This window comes from Gorilla gorilla, chromosome 4 (genome assembly GCF_029281585.2).
Source record: "Gorilla gorilla gorilla isolate KB3781 chromosome 4, NHGRI_mGorGor1-v2.1_pri, whole genome shotgun sequence".
Taxonomy (NCBI): domain Eukaryota; kingdom Metazoa; phylum Chordata; class Mammalia; order Primates; family Hominidae; genus Gorilla; species Gorilla gorilla.
In genome coordinates, this window is record NC_073228.2 from 62,694,179 (window position 1) to 62,710,530 (window position 16,352).

General features: G+C 42.5%; 1 protein-coding gene across 1 annotated transcript in view; it reads right to left on the reverse strand.

The window, feature by feature from the left end:
* Positions 1-14,934, reverse strand: part of CPD (carboxypeptidase D) — an 89,579-nt gene extending 74,645 nt beyond the window's left edge. Inside the window, exons 1-2 of the mRNA XM_019028069.4 lie at positions 13,629-14,934; positions 8,148-8,395 (exon numbers count right to left, since the gene is read on the reverse strand). Of these exons, the coding sequence (XP_018883614.3) occupies positions 8,148-8,395; positions 13,629-14,374 (994 nt within the window). The 5' untranslated portion in view covers positions 14,375-14,934. The remainder of the gene's footprint in view (positions 1-8,147; positions 8,396-13,628) is intronic.
* Between the last annotated feature and the right edge of the window lie 1,418 nt (positions 14,935-16,352).

A 16,352-nucleotide genomic window follows, 5' to 3' on the forward strand; every position in this document is an offset into this window, starting at 1 on the left:
TCTGGACCAAATCTAAACTTTCAACAGCATTGTTGAAAACAGGTGGGTAATTATTTTCCCCATGCTCTTCCTTTTCCATCAACAATCTACTTCCAGCCAAACATACCTCAATATTTAAAGCACACTGCTACTGCTCAGTCTGACCTCCAGTTTGGGGAAAGAATAGTTGTCTGCATGATAAAAGGAGTTGATATTCACACAAAAAACTGAATTGGTTACATTATATGCTTTCTGGCCACATTTCATAACTCTGTCCGTTGTATAAAAGGAGAGGGAAGAAAATTTGATAAATCCAAAGAACAGTTTATTCTTCTTCCAGAGGAGAAAACAATCATAATTACTAGTTTGAAAAGGCTCAGCCTCAAGTTTATAGTGGCTTAAGAAGACAAATATAAAGCTTTATGGCAGCTGTCCTAACTAATAATAGAATCCATAGACTCACATGAGCAATACATAGGCCTGACAACTATATTTCTGACCAATTTCCTAACTCAACACTCATTCGTATTTTCGGGAAAGCAATCTAAAAGTAGAACATCTGAGATAAATATCTGTGGCCCAGTCCTCACTGCAAATAACTGAAACATATAAACAAGTTGGGAGGAAAAACCCAAATAATAAGTTATCACACACAACTTGTAAGGTGTTTTGTTCCTACTTAGAATTTGAAAATAAATGAATTCTACCACAGGGTGATCAAGAATAGTGTTTTTTCAAACTGCAGGTCATCATGCATTAGTGGGTTGTGAGATATATTAGTGGGTTCAGACATATTTTTTAAAGAATGATATAGAACAAACTAAAAGAAATAATACCAGAATGTATAGTAAAAGTATTGTTCCATGAAATTTTTTAACGTACACACATATATATGAAATGTACATACACAACTAAAAGGTATTTCATATTATAGGTTAAAAGTAAGAAAAAAAAGTTCAAATAATACTGATCTAGGATCTACCAGTAAGGCAAGCTTATTTACTCAGAGTAGGAGCAAAACTAGGAAGAATATTTTTATAAATTGTTATAAGATTAACTAAAGATCTAAGATTTTAGGCCGGGCGCAGTGGCTCATGCCTGTAATCCTAGCACTTTGGGAGGCCGAGGCGAGCAGATCACCTGAGGTCAGGAGTTCGAGACCAGCCTGGTCAACATGGTGAAACCCCGTCTCTACTAAAAATACAAAAATTAGCCAGGCGTAGTGGTGCATGCCTGTAACACCAGCTAACTGGGAGGCTGAGGCAGGAGAATCGCTGGAACCTGGGAGGCAGAGGCTGCAGTGAGCCGAGATTGCGCCACTTCACTCCGGCCTGGGTGACAGAGTGAGACTTTGTCTCCAAAAAAAAAAAAAAAAAAAAAAAAAGATTATCCAAAGATCAAATAACTATGTATTTATGTTTCGGATGGCAAAAATTCATTTATTCCAAAAAGACTATTATTTACCTTATATATACCAGGCATGGTTGTGTGTGCTAGAAATAGAAAATGGAATAAAACAAAGTCCCTATCTTCAAGAGTAAGTTTAAACTCTAGTAGAGATAAGTAGCCATGGCACCAGATGCTAGGCTAAAGTGCTTTACACACATTCTCACTTGAGCCTCCTAATCTTGTGAGTAGATAGTATTTATCTTAATTTTATATAAGTGGGAATTGAGGCTTAGAGAAATTCATTAACTTGTCCAAGATTATTTGTCTCTCACCCACACCACACACACACACGCATACAGCTAGTCAAGGCAGAGTTGTGATTCCAACCTAAGGCAACGGGATTCCAAAGCTCTCTCTTTGCCACTATACTGCACTGCCTTCTACTGTTCTTCTATCTGCAAGAAAATAAAATATAACAATGTTCTGCCCAAGAAAACTTCTAAAAGTTACATAAAACTATGATCTTTGATCAAATAATTTCAACTATACGTTGCCGGCCCTTCCTTAAATTGTATAATTTGAAAGAAGGCAATTCTTTTTTGTCTGTTTGTTTTCTTGGAGACAGGGTCTCATTATTTTGCCCAGGCTGGGCTTGAACTCAAGATCCTCCCGCCGTGGCCTCCCAAGTATCTGCGACTACAAGCACACGCCATGGCTTAAAAGTTGACCTAAAACTACAGTTCAGTTTTTATTAAATCTGCTTTGGAATAAACACACCAAAACATCATATGATTTTTACAATGTCTTCAAAACTGTGAAGAAAGAACGGTAGGCAAATGGCATACAAATCAGCGCACTGTGATTAAAAAAAAAAAAAGGCGGCCGGGCACGGTAGCTCAGGCCTGTAATCCCAGCACTTTGGGAGGGCGAGGCAGGTGGATCACTTGAGGTCTGGAATTCAAGACCAGCTTGACCAACATGGTAAAACCCTGTTTCTACTAAAAATACAAAAATTAGCCGGGCACGGTGGTACATGCCCGTAACCTCAGCTACTCAGGAGACTGAGGCACTAGAATCGCTTGAACCCAAGAGGCAGAGAGGTTGCAGTGAGCTGAGATTGCGCCACTGCACTCCACCCTGGGCAACAAGAGCGAAACTCCATCTCAAAAAAAAAAAAAAAAGGCATCTTACTCCATGAACAAGTCCAGAGTAGGTCTCACAATAATGAGGCTTTGGAAGGGGATGTGGCTATTCATCAGCCTTATTAGGATAGCCATTTCCTAAATGGATCCTGAGGAGGTTTGTGAGACATGTTGAGTGAAGCAAGGCTCACCCACATAGGCAGCTAGATATGCTGGGCCAGCCCTGGCAATGAAGGCAAAGGCACTAGGGCCCAAATCACCCCAGATTCCACACTACTAATATACTGTCTGATTCCTCAGAGCAGGAGTTGTTTCTGTTTTGCTCTCACTGTATACCGGTACATCACCTAATACAGTATATGTGGCACGGCAGGAACTCAGTAAATATTTGCTATATGAATACATTATATTGGACAAGTTAGTTCCTCTCTCAGGCCTTGATTTTCTCTAAAACAAAAGGGTTGGACTAAATCAATATATTCACTTTCAGCTCTAAAGGTCTATACTTCTTTAAGCTAGAATTCCTAAATATATCACATAGAACATCAGTAAAATTACTCGGCTGAGCATGTGGCTCCCGTTTATAATCCCAGCACTTTGGGAGGCTAAGGCGGGCGGATCACTTGAGGCCAGGAATTCAAGACCAGCCTGGTCAACATGGTAAAACCCTGTCTCTACTTAAAATACAAAAAATTAGCCAGCATGGTGGCACACACCTGCAATCCCAGCTGCTCAAGAGGCTGAGGCACGAGAATCATCTGAACCCAGGAGGCAGAGGTTGCAGTGAGCTGAGATCACGCCTGCACTCCAGCCTGGGCAACACAGCAAGACTCTGTCTCAAAAAAAAAAAAAATTACTCCAGGACATCCGGGTTTTTTGAATATATGCCTAGTCATAAGGTTTCACAACATCTTACTCACTAAACACAATGAATTCACCCTGTTGAAACTAAAACCATCACAGCCTCCTCTTCAAGGGGAAACTGCTCAATATTTGCTGAGGTACGAAGAGAAATAAGCCAGTTATTGTAGAAATAACATAGGACATATCTGACATTCAGCTGAAACAAGAGAAAAGTTGATGCTCATAAAAATAAAAATGACAGCAGCATAATGTAGCTTCTTCAGATGTCTGAATAATCAGAAAAATCTGATGATAACTAGCTTCACCAAATAATCTCTGGCCTTAATACCAAAGTACACCTACGTTTTGTAGAGGCCGGATATTTATTTTTTAAGTAGTATGAGATACATTTACCTTCCTCAATTAATTGTCAATTAGAAATTACTTTCTAACCTTTTACAACTTTTTCCAAAAAGGCAAAGTTAAGTATTTACCCCATTATTTTAAGTAACATCATCTCAAATTAATGAAGCAACTTGACTAGATTACAAAACCACCAGTTCAAAGTTAGGTTTTATTAAATATATTTACCAAGGACTGAAATGTAAAAATTACACATTAAAGTAAGTCCATTATCTACAAAAAAATTTTTTAATGATTTTCAAATCACCTCTAATTGTTATGGGGAGAAGGTTTCACTTCTAAATAGTATGTCAAACCTCTTTTTGAATGCTTCTGATGTACAAGAAACACTGGTAGAAACTATAGGAGGATCAGAAAAATTCTAGAAAGTGATAGCAGCAGCAGGCCGGAAGGTGCGGGAAGGAGGCGGACAGCCACCCCTTCTGCAGCCACCCCCCACAGCCCGCTGCCACCCCCCAGAGCCCGCTGCCCTGGGGGCTGCCGTAATGGGGTCAGGCCCAGAGCAGCACAGCGGGGGAGTAATGTAGTCAGGCAGAGAGGAACCCCTATGCAGAGCTGGGGCTGTGCTTCGGGGGCGGGGCGGAAAGCAGGAGCGGCTCCAGCTTTGGGGATCTGGCCAGAAGTGCAGCCACTGCGCCCACCCCACTGAGGGTCCCGGGTTCCTGGGCTCGGGAGGAGGCTCTGCGCGGGCCACTTGGGGCCAAGTCCCCAGTGTCCGCCACACGTGGGGTGACCTCCCAGCCTGACACTCCTGACAGCCTGGCCCCAGGCCCGCAATCAGCTCCGGGCCACTCCTTAGCCCCAGGGCAACAGGGAAGCTTGTGGCAATGTCGCCCCTGGCCCAGACACTGGCCCAGGCCCAGCGAGGATTAGGAGCCACCCCGCCACAGGCTCCCAGGGGGCACGGCTGGGGCTGCATGCTCCACTGAGTCGGCGGGAGCTGGGAGCTGGCAGCAGCTGCGTCCCCCGACCTCCTAGGACCCCCTTACCCTTGCAGGCTTGGAGATGCCTGCTCCTGCTGCCTGGCCTCTCCCCATTCTTGCGTCTGCTCCTATCCGGGATTGGGGTTGGAGCTGAGGCGGCGCACTGTCACTGCCCGGAGGGGTAGGCACATGCTTGGGCCCTGTTGCCTGGGCCCCCACCGGACTGGGCACTGACAAGCATGGAAGAGGGAACCAAGGTTGGGGACTGAGGGCGACTCAGCACTGGCTTGCAGGTGCCCCTTAGCACGAGCAGCTGGGGTGCCATGGAAAGCAGCAAGAGGTAGACTAGCTCCTGGGTATAAGGGAGGGGGTCCCTGGTGAGGCCCCACCTTCAGGCCAGCGAGGGCCTGAAGGCTGGGGGCCAGGCTGCCAGTCCCATAGACTGGAGTGGGGACTTGTGCCTTTTCCAGGCTGCCCGTGGCGCCCATGAACCAATCGGCATACACTTCCTCCCCTCTGAGGTCCATAAAAGCCCTGGGCTCAGTCAGAGCAAGGCAGAGGATGGAGAGATGATGGGACAACCAGAGGGTAGCTCCTCTCTGCTGAAAGCTGAAGCTGAACACTCATCAGGATGACCTGCCTGTAGAGAGGGGCCACCCACTCCAGGGCCTCCTTTGTGCTGAGGGCTGAACACTTGACTGGGTGACCTGCCTACAGAGAGGAGATGCCCACTGCCGGTCTCCTCTGAGCTCAATAAAGCTCCTCTTTGTCTTGCTCACCCTCCACTTGTCTGCATACCTCATTCTTCCTGGATGCAGGACAAGAACTTGGGCAAAGGCACCACCAGGCACAGAGGTTTCCAGCCAGAAAAGCAATACCCCAAAGATCCAGTAACGAAAGTATTAAGTTCTCAAACTTATGACCCATTTTGGGTACATATGGCTTGATATAAAAAGTAAAAGAGTAATTCAAAGGTTTAAATATACATTAAGAGACATGTCATAAGACACTTTATAATGTGACTGCCAATAAAAAGGTAAGGAAGACCTAAGGCATTTCATCATGGGCAGACTCCTAGAAAAGAAAAAATTTACACTGATGACATTCCCATGGTTGACTTATTCCTTCTAAGTTCCCTCTACATCTACATCTGTGCATAAAAACAAAAATGTTATTATTCAAAGCATACCTAAAGTTTAAAAAGAGTAATAGCTGTTTTCATAGCATTTAAAGAGAAAAGGTAAACAGTTCAAGCTTGTATTAACAATTCTTGCCAGGCACAGTGGCTCATACATAATTCCAGCTCTTTGGGAGGCTGAGACGGGTAGATCACTCGAGGTCAGGAGTTCGAGACCAGCCTGGCCAACATGATGAAACCCTATCTCTACTAAAAATACAAAAAATTAGCTGGGCATGGTGGCAGGCACCTGTAATCCCAGCTACTTGGGAGGCTGAGGCTGGAGAATCACTTGAAGCCAGGAGGCGGAGGTTACAGTGAGCCAAGATCATGCCACTATACTCCAGCCTGGGCAACAAGAGTGAAATTCCATCTGAAAAAAAAAAAACAACAACAAACAATTCTTTAAAAAATAACATTTCATAAGAAATTGGAATTCTTATATATTGCTGGTGGGAATGTAAATGGTATATCTACTATGGAAAATAGTCTGTCAAAGCTGAACATAGAATTACCATTTGACCCAGCAATTCTACTCCTGGGTATATATCCAGACGAATTGAAAATAAGGACTCATACAGATACCTGAACGCCAACGTTCATTACGCGTTATTTCTAGTAGCCAAGGTGGAAACAACCCAGTGCTCATCAATAGATGGATAAACAAAATGTATTACTAACATATACATTCAAGGAATATTATTCAGCCATAAAAACGAATAAAGTTCTGATACCTGCTACAAAATGGATCACCCTTAAGAATATTATGTTAAGAAAAATAAGCCAGATGCAAAAGGAAGAATATTGTATAACTCCAGTTATATAAAATATCTAAAATGGGCAAATTCACAGAGATAGAAAGTAGATTAGAGGTTACCAATGGCTGGGGGTAAGGGATAGAGATGGAAGTGGGAATTACTATTTAATGCCTACCGAGTTTCTGTTTGGGATGATGAACAAGTTTTAGAAATAGTGGTGATGGTTGCACAACATTGTGAAAATTAGTACCACTGAGCTCTATACTTAAAAATGTTTAAACAGTTAAACTGTCAAATTTCATGTTATATATGTGTATGTTTTACCACAATAAAAATAAAAAAAAACAGCATTCCATGATCACCTCACAGATTAAAATACAAAAGGAAAATGTGCCTTTATGTAAAATGGAGAGATCTGGGCTGGGTGAAGTGGCTCACATCTATAATCCCAGCACTTTGGGAGTTTGAGGTAGGAGGATCCCTTGAGGTCAGGAGTTTGAGATCAGCCTCGGCAACACAGCGATACCCCATCTCTACAAAAAATTTAAAAATTAGCTAGCATGGTGGCACACATCTATAGTTCCAGCTACTCAGGAGATTGAGGCAGGAGTATTGCTTGCGCCCAGGAGCTTGTGATTACAGTGAGCTATGATTGTACTATTGCACTGCAGCCTGGGTAACAGAGTGAGACCCTATCTCTTAAAAAAATGTATATATTTTAAATTTAAATGGAGAGACCTGGTTGCTGGTGGTCATCATGTTAACCAAGCTGTCCAACTTGGCCACTTGCAGCTTGACGTTATGGGTCTCCTGATATGATGCGCAACATGATTTATATAATAGTCTTGCTGGGAAACCTGACCTAATCTTACCATGAAGAAAGTGACAATCTAGATTATGGAATTTTTCCATAGGACTATTAGCATGGTCTCTTTACAAGAGCCAAATGCAATGCTTGAACTTTGATTAGATACTAGATCTGGATAAAAAGGGGCTACCAAGGCTACTTTGGACATAATGGGGGAAATCTGAGTTACGGATGGCATGTGGTATGATAATATTAAATTATCGTTGATTTCTCAGTTATGGTAATAGTATATAGTTAAACAGGAAAATGTCCCTGTACTTGGGAAATACATGCTGAGGAACTTATAGGTAAAGTGTTGTGAAATCTGCAACGTACTTTTGGATGGTTTGGCAAAAAATTGTGTGATTGTGTATGTGTGTGTGTGAGTGTGTGCATGCACATACACGTGCATGTAGAGAGTGAAAAAGTGAGAGAGGGAGAGGCAAGGCATCTGGGATAAGATAACAGTGGTGAATTTAAATGAAGGACAGATAGGTCTTCATGTAGTCCTTCAATTTTGCTGTAGGTTTGAAATTTTCAAAATAAAAATAAATATTACCTTTTAAAGTTAGATTTCTACAAAGTTTCTTCTTTTTTGCTCAGAATACACATAACAAAATTCAACGAACAAGGGGGAAAATGTAGCAAACTCAATGCTTTGCATACCTTCCACATCATACCAATGTGCGCCGTTTGTGATTCCATCTTTGAAAGTCTCGTCTTCATCTCCTGGACAATGAGGCTCACCAGTTTTCATTATGGGGTGGTTTGAAGCATAAGCTTTTGCCAAGTATTTAAATACTTCATCATCTGAGGTTTTGCTATAGATTCCAGTGGCCTTATGTTCTGGAGAATCATCAAAAGGATAGCTTGCTACCACTGAGCCACCATGCAGATTTCCAGAAAGCACAAACCTTTGAAAATACAACCAAATCACGTATCACTAAAAAAGGACACAAAACACCATGCATTAAAAAAATTCCACAAAATCTTTTAGAAATAAACTCCAATATCTCTCTTGGAGACCTAGAAAACAACTCTATCAGCTATTATCTGTTATAAGGAGACTAACAACAACAAAAAAAGAAAATGGAAAGAAAGTATTATCAATTTAAGATTTCAAACAGCTTTAACAATTCAGGTTAACCTAAACTAACTTTAAAGAGTTTTCCTTCATTGAAAAAATAGCTGGATAACACAGTATAAATTAATATTTCAGGAAATGTCTTATTTAGGGAATTCCAAATTCATGTATTAGGTTGAACTATATGAGCTTTGAGCTTGCCAATATTCACCCTTTTCTTTTTGGTAGTGATGGGGTCTCGCCATGTTGCCAGGCCTCCCAAAATGCTGGGATTAGAGGCATGAGCCACTATGCCTGGCCCTCACCCATTTTTTTGACCTAAAAAAAATGACAATCTCATATAGTTCAGTCTACGACTTGTATTTCATAATACGTAAATTCCACAGAAAACATGGCTGGTATATATAAATATTCATTGCATATATGTTAGGTTAATAACTTTTATGCTTTTTACATTTACCGTCCAAAGAGAATTTTTAAGATAGGAAGTCTAATTTTTAAAAGGATATTTTGTGTTTCACTCCAGTTTCACAATATACTAAATTCACATTTTCAAGACAGAAGCCATAGTTGAGAAGATTCAGGAAAAAACAAACAAAGAAAACAACCTGATTCAGTGAGCTGCTTACAAAGAAAAACAATACACCATGTCAAAGACTAGTCCTCCATTGCATCACTGTAGAAGCAGCTCTTTCAAGGCCCAATGTTTCTGATTAGGCCATTAAAAAAATAAATTGACATGGAGACAAGGCTGCTCCTGTAAAAGAAACTTTTTTTTTAATGCTTCTACTTTTAAGTGAACCAATTTACAATTTGGTCAAACTTATCTATATAGAAATACTGAAGAATTCCTTTTATGGTAAAAGCTAAAACCTAAAGGCAAAAAAAATGCTAAAGTCCTGTTTAAGCATCTTTCCCTTATATAACAGCTTAAACCATTACTATTGGTAGAGATTAAATACTTTTCTTTTTCCATTCTAAATTGGATTTTCTTGCTTCTGCCTTTCTGTTGTTGAAATTAACTGACCTACAGAAATTCTAAAGGGGGTTGATATATAAGATTTTTCTATATGCTTGAAAAAAGAGTAAACCTATCATGTCTAATTTGAAAGACTATTTTAAGCATGATGAGTAGTATTATCCCAGAGAAGATCAAACAATGAAAATTACTTGTAACACAAAATCTGTTCATCAGAAGACAGATCTTTGCCAATAAGGACACTGATTAAACACTAGCATAGACCATGAAAAGAAACTAGCTAAAAACTAATATAATTATAATTAGCACCCCTCCAGACACCAGAGAAGAATGCCATTTGGTGTAGTGGCAATGGCACAGGCTTTGGAGACAAATTTGGGTAAGAACATTCCGTCTCCCAGATCTGTTGCTCACCAGTAATATAACATAATCAGGAGAAGTTACTGCCTTTAAATTCACTGAACCTCAGTTTTCCTCTCATTTGTAAAATGGGGATTAATGCTACCTATTTCCTAGAGTTGTCATGAAAATTAAGATAACACACATGAAACATAATCTGGCATAAAGACTACTTTATAGCCCCTGCTCAACAAATGTTCATTTCTTTGGAGATATCTAGCATCCTGTTTAAGGAAACACTGCCTTACAAACTATCATTCTACTCCCCACTTCCACTGCCAGTCCTTGGGTAATAGAATGATACAGAAACAAAAACTAAGTAAATATTCTAACTTTCTAACTCCACTCTAACCACCTCTCCCCTATAGCTAAGGTATTAACAATTTACTCTCTGGTTTGTAATTCTAAAAAATTTTTAAGTATTTTTTCCCCCACTGACTCTGGGAAAGTTATAAGAAGGCTGGGGCAGGTCAGGTAATCCATTCGGCAACAAACATTTCTTGAGTGTCAACTATTTGCCAAATGACGTTTCAGGGACAGATACATCCCAAAGGACATTCCAGGGACAGATACATCTATGAGCGAAACAAACAAACAAATACCCTCTGGGCATTCATATTCTAGTAAAATAAAATGGATAATTAAATATTCTAAATAAGTAAAGCATGCTACTTTAATTACACATGTTAAGTAAAACTTTAAAATCCAAGATTCTCTACAAAATGCTGTTTTTCATTTTGTTCAACATTTCTTCCAACACTTCTCAGAAATATTGTCAAAATGGCCTAATCAAATACTTTTGAACAATGAAATATTTGCAATCTACTTGAGTAATAAAATTCACTTCGATTTTCCTTACTGTAATTACACAGTTTTGAAAGTACCAATGTCACTCTTACAATGAAGATTTCAAGAGAAAGTGACTACAATGGCTGTAAGGTTATGCTTTGAGTTTTTGTCAAATCAACTTTGCAAATCAACTCCAATCTTATTTGACAGGTACTTTATGGTTTCCATTCAAATCAATTCTCTCAAATGTTTCTCATACTTGACTTCAGTATCACATATCATTCCTTGCATAAGATTTAAAGTAGCTGGTAAATATATTAGAGATATTACAAATGAGTTTATAAATATTAAACAGTTAATCTCTAAATTAACTCTATTACGCTATCCAGGTAACCCTGTAGATAACTTGAAAAAAATTAAGATAACTTGATATCTGACAAACTAAATTTCAAAGATTCAGACAATCATAGATATGTATACATAAGCCCCCCAAAAAAATCATCTGCACCCACTCTCAACACTGTAATAATGCTTTTCACAAACACATCCAAATATCATTTATATGCTAATTACCTATGAAAATTTAAGCAGGTATATTCACTTGAAGCATAGGGGTCAACTATAAAATCTTCATTTGAATGATAAAGTTAATTTTTTTATATAATTTCTTAAGTATTTGTCTCAACATCCATTGGATGAAGTATAAAGTGAAACAAAGAAAATAAACTTCATTTTCCCAAGCTGGAGGAAATTAAGCCTTAAAATTTTACATATTCAAAATAACAACAAAAATCTAATTCGAATATAGCTGGGTGAATAGGATATCAAGAAATTACTCAAATGGTTTACCTCACAAAATACACTGAAAAAGGTAGTTTTCCCATACAGACTAATGTTTGAGTATTTAAAAACATCCCATCCATAAAGTTGACACTATATTTAGGCATCAATATCAAATTGTGTGTGTGCTTGTGTTTTTAATTTTATTCACATATCAGTGTCCTTTGTTATTGGTTAATAGCACAGAGTACGCATTTTGAGTGAATTCTTGAAGACTGAGTTAGGATGGATGTACTCTTTACCATATATGATCACCTACTTTCCCTTTTGATTAATTAGAGTTACATATTTGAAGAACAGATATGATTAGGGTAGTCCACAGCCACAGACCAAAATGACTCTGTATAGCCTCAAGGCGACTTGCACTAAGAAAAAGCTTATTTTCATATTTGGTCACAGCACAACTAATACTGAAAAGAAAAATCCAGGCACAGAACTTACATCCCTGCAAGGATCACAGCATTTTAAAGGTGCAAGGACAGAGCATTTTAAACATTTAAGCAATGCAAACGGTGCATTTGTTGTATCATCTCCAAAAAGCCCTGGCCATCACAGCTCTGTCAATAAGTGTATGTCAAAGTTATATTTCTTATGCAGATGTTCAGAGGTGATGACACGATCGTATTTAAAAGAAAAAAAAATCCTCCCAGAAAGTCTATGTGAAATTATATATCTACAAGAGAGCTTATCAAGAGGAGTAAAGTAAAAGAAGACGAAAAGACTCAGGAACTGTCCTAACACTCAAGAATTTTCTATATCTTCTATATATGACTGAAATCTTGTAGAAGAAATGATTCCAAGTCCCGCACGGAAACTTCTTTATCTTAGCAGTCCCTCAGAAATCTTTTAATCCAGATGGAATGATCAGTTATTGCTTCAAAAGCCTTATGAAGATACAAAAATGGGGAAAAGCTGATGCTAGAAAAGGGGAAGAGATGCCTGCTCACTTCAGACACTATGCCATCTGGAGTGAGTTCCCTCTTACTTTATTCCTCTCCTTTTTGCTGAAAATCCTGCCCATCTCTGGAGATAGCTCAAGCTCTACCTCTTCCACAGAGATGGTCCGTGTTATTGCAGCCCACACACATCTTGCCAGTGGGAACAATTCCTGTAAAGTTTAACTGGGTACACCAACATACCTCATAAATATTTATAACATTCTCTTGTTTTATACTAATTTCTTGAGGTCCTCCTTCTTCTACTTTGTAATTTTTTTAAACCTCATGCAATGCTTAATAACACTTAAAGTGTGTATTAAAAATGTGACCATTAGCCATTCTGCCCAGGCTAATAAGGTGCACAAATGACATCACAAACCCGTCAGAGTCTAAAATGAAGCGGCTCACAGATCTGTGCAAGTTCTCCAGCTAAGTCCCTATCTTCTTAAGCTGAGTCAGAGGTAAAAATTGGAGAAAAATCAGCTTCTGTCAAATAGGCAAGGGGAAGATCCTGGGAATATCATCTGCCATTTTTGGGCTCCAGTGTCCCTCCGTGGCTAAGAGGACTATCGGGAATCAGATTGCCTAATTCTAAGTCCCAGCCACACTCCTATGTAAATCAGTTAACCAATCTGACCCTCAATTTCCCCGTATGCAAAACTGATGGTGTCTATGACATCAGGTTGTGGCCAAAATAAAGTGAGATACTGCAGTCACAGAAAAAATTAGCACAGCGCCTATAACATTAGGCACTTTTGATATAAGATAACAACATTGACAGCTTATCTATAAAATGTGTGAGCTGACCTAGGTTATCCTTAAGATCTCTTCTCGCTCATATTCTATGCCTCTGTAAGAATAGGGACCAGAAATGTCAGAAAGGAGTGTCCCCTCCAGCCATCCCTTTAACAAATGACAGCCTCTAGGAGGCAATTCTTTGATGATTAGCAGGACGGGAGGCTACGCGGCCTGGGCCCTGTCCCCGTTACAGGGTGTCTCCCTTCACCTTCACCACCGCCACCCCTTATGCCAGCATTGTCTGAGCGCCTACTGGGTGCCGGAACCAGCCTCGGCCCTTGGAGGCTCACACGGACGGGGAGGGGGCAGGCAACACTCACTTGTTCCTGCGGATCCACTCGATGAGGGCGCGCACCTCGGGCACCTCGTCCAGGGCGGGGGGTTCGCCGGTGCTAAACTGGTCGGGAAAGCTACGGTTGAGGTCGCGGCCGCGACTATTGTCGCGGCCGCTGGCCCCGGACGGGCCGCCGTCGCCGAAACCACAGTCGCCCTCGCGGGCGCGCTCGAAGCCATCGGGGTTGAGGCTGGGCAGCAGGTACACGTCGGTGGTGTTGAGCAGGCGGACCAGGCGCGGGTCCCCGCGGCGGTAGCCGGCCGCCAGCTCGCGGGCCAAGTAGATCAACACCTGGCGCGACACGGTCTCGTCGCCGTGCATGTTGCCCACCAGCTTCACCTGGGGCCGGCCGGGCAGCAGCGGCCCCGCAGCGTCGGGCCCGGCAGCGTCAGGCCCCGCGTCGCCCTCAGGGATTAGCGACCCCAGGCCGGCGGTGAGGCGAAGCACCCACAGCGGCCGGCCTTCCACCGAGCGGCCGATGCTAAAGAGGCGGGCCAGGCCGGGGAGGCCCGCGGCCGCCGCCTCCCTCAGCGCCGAGTCCAACTCCTCTTCGTGGTAGTAGCGGTCGAACTGGCCCTCGGCCGCCTCGGCGCCCGCGCTCGTAGTTGTCGTAGTCGCCTCCGCCTTCTTGATGTGAGCCGCCCGGGCCGAGCTCCCCAGCAGCAGCAGGCACATGAGCAACAGGAGCCGCCCTAGCCGCCAGGGCGGCCGCTCTTCCCGGCCGCTCGCCATCTTCCAGCAGCGCCGCTAACCCCGGCTCCGCTCCCGCGGCTCAGCACTCCGGGCGGCGGGGGCCCGCCGGATCCCCTCCTCGCCTAGCAACCCCATCCCGCCCTCTGGCCGCAGCCAATCGCGGACGGGTCTGCTGAAGCGTCACCACCAGGGGGCGGGGCTTCCCTTAAAGCAGCCGATTCCCTCTGGGCGGGCCTGCCCTCCTCCCGTCCGGGACGAGTTTGGTCACTCTCTTCCTTCGCCAAGGTTCTTATTCTCTTTTCCTCCTCCTTGTTTTGTCTTCTGCGTGTGCTCCGCTTCTCGCTTAGTCTCTTCTTTATGGCTTCTCCCCTAAATTATCACCCATTTTTCTCTGAGAACTCCTGCTAGTTCCCTTCCCATCTTTGTTGCTGCCTTTCTCAGCTGCGCTTTAATGCTTAGAACCGAGAATGGAAAGAATCAAAAGGTTCGAAAGAATCATAAGACTAGAAAAAATCATTAGGTTCGAAAGAATCTTCGTTCGGACAGTCAAAGCCTTAGCCCAGTCTCCTAGGCGCCTTGTCTCCGCATCCGCCCCGCCTCCGCTGGAGCCCCGCTGTCCGCGTGCGGTTGCACGGGACGCCTCGTGGGGAGGAAGGCTCGCACCTCACTAGGCGGTGCATTCATTTTTAGAGTTGCTGCCTGGAAAGGTGTCTCTTTTATGTCTAGCGGAAATGTGCTACGTAGTAGGCTCCCTTTGTGTTAATGTTGTCTATTTCTTAGGCGTCACCCCATGTTGTTTTACTGCAAATAGGTCCCTGTGTGTGCTGGCCTCGACCCTCATTAGGCAGATTTCATTTCACAGCTCACCGGCCCACTTCTCCCACCTCATCGGAGCAAGTTGTATATTTAACTGTGCCCTGGAATGACATATTTTAAAACAGCAGGTTTGACATTTCTGGAAACACTTGCTTGGCATTCCTGAACTCCTCAGTGTTAGCCAAAGATGGCAATTACAGCGTTTCATCAAGTCTAGAGAAGAGGTCTTTTAAATCAGCTTTTATAGGCTTTAGTTTCTTTAGCTTGAAGAAACCCAAAACTATCCCTTAATCGAATGCGAAATTCTACCCATCTGACAACATAATCGCAATAACCGGCATTTCCTTCTTTCAGAGCCAGCTATTTCAGGGCCCCTTCCCTGAACTATGACTGAACCCTACTTTAATAGAGTTCATTCATTCGTCAAGTATTTATTGAGCAACTTTTATGTCAAAGCTAGATGCTGGGAAACAATTCATTCTTCTGCCCAGTCAAGAGATTCAGTGTAGTTTGTGATACATGCTACAACAGAGGGGGTACAGGTGAGGGAAATATCTGAACTTGAGGAGGAGGAAAGGAGGAGAGAAACCATGGAGGATGGGAAGGATCCCAGGCAGGAGGAGAAGCAAGCAAAGAAAGCCGCAGGATTTGAGAACAAATGCCTTGTGTTCTGGGAATTGCATGCAGGGTCAGGATTACTGGTGTGAAGGGGCTCACAGGCCAGTCTTCAGGGAGCACATTTGATCTGGAAGGCCATGGAGAACCACAGATGGGTTTTAAGCTAGTTTAGAAAAATTCCTCTGACAGTAACACGGAAAATTGAATGGGAGGCCTAAGACTTGAGGCTGAGAGACCTGGAAGGAAGCTGCAATCCAGGAAGACATGATGAGACTCTGAATGAGGGCAGTGCCAGTGGAGGTGGAAAGAAGGAAATGGATCTGAAAGACCTTCGGAAAGGAAAGTGGACAGGATCTGGAGACAAAGAGGATTGTAGGCTGACTTCAAGTTACAGCCTAAGCAACTTGCAGGTATTCACTGAGGTACAGGCCAGGAGAAAGCACAGGTTCAGGTGAAGATGATTAATTTAGTATTCTGCCATGAGAGCGAGCACCGTCACTCCGGTCCTGTGAATGGCTCTTCTCCATGCCCCATTTGATCTAGTCTACATTATGCACAGCAGCTGCAACTCATCAGAAACAAA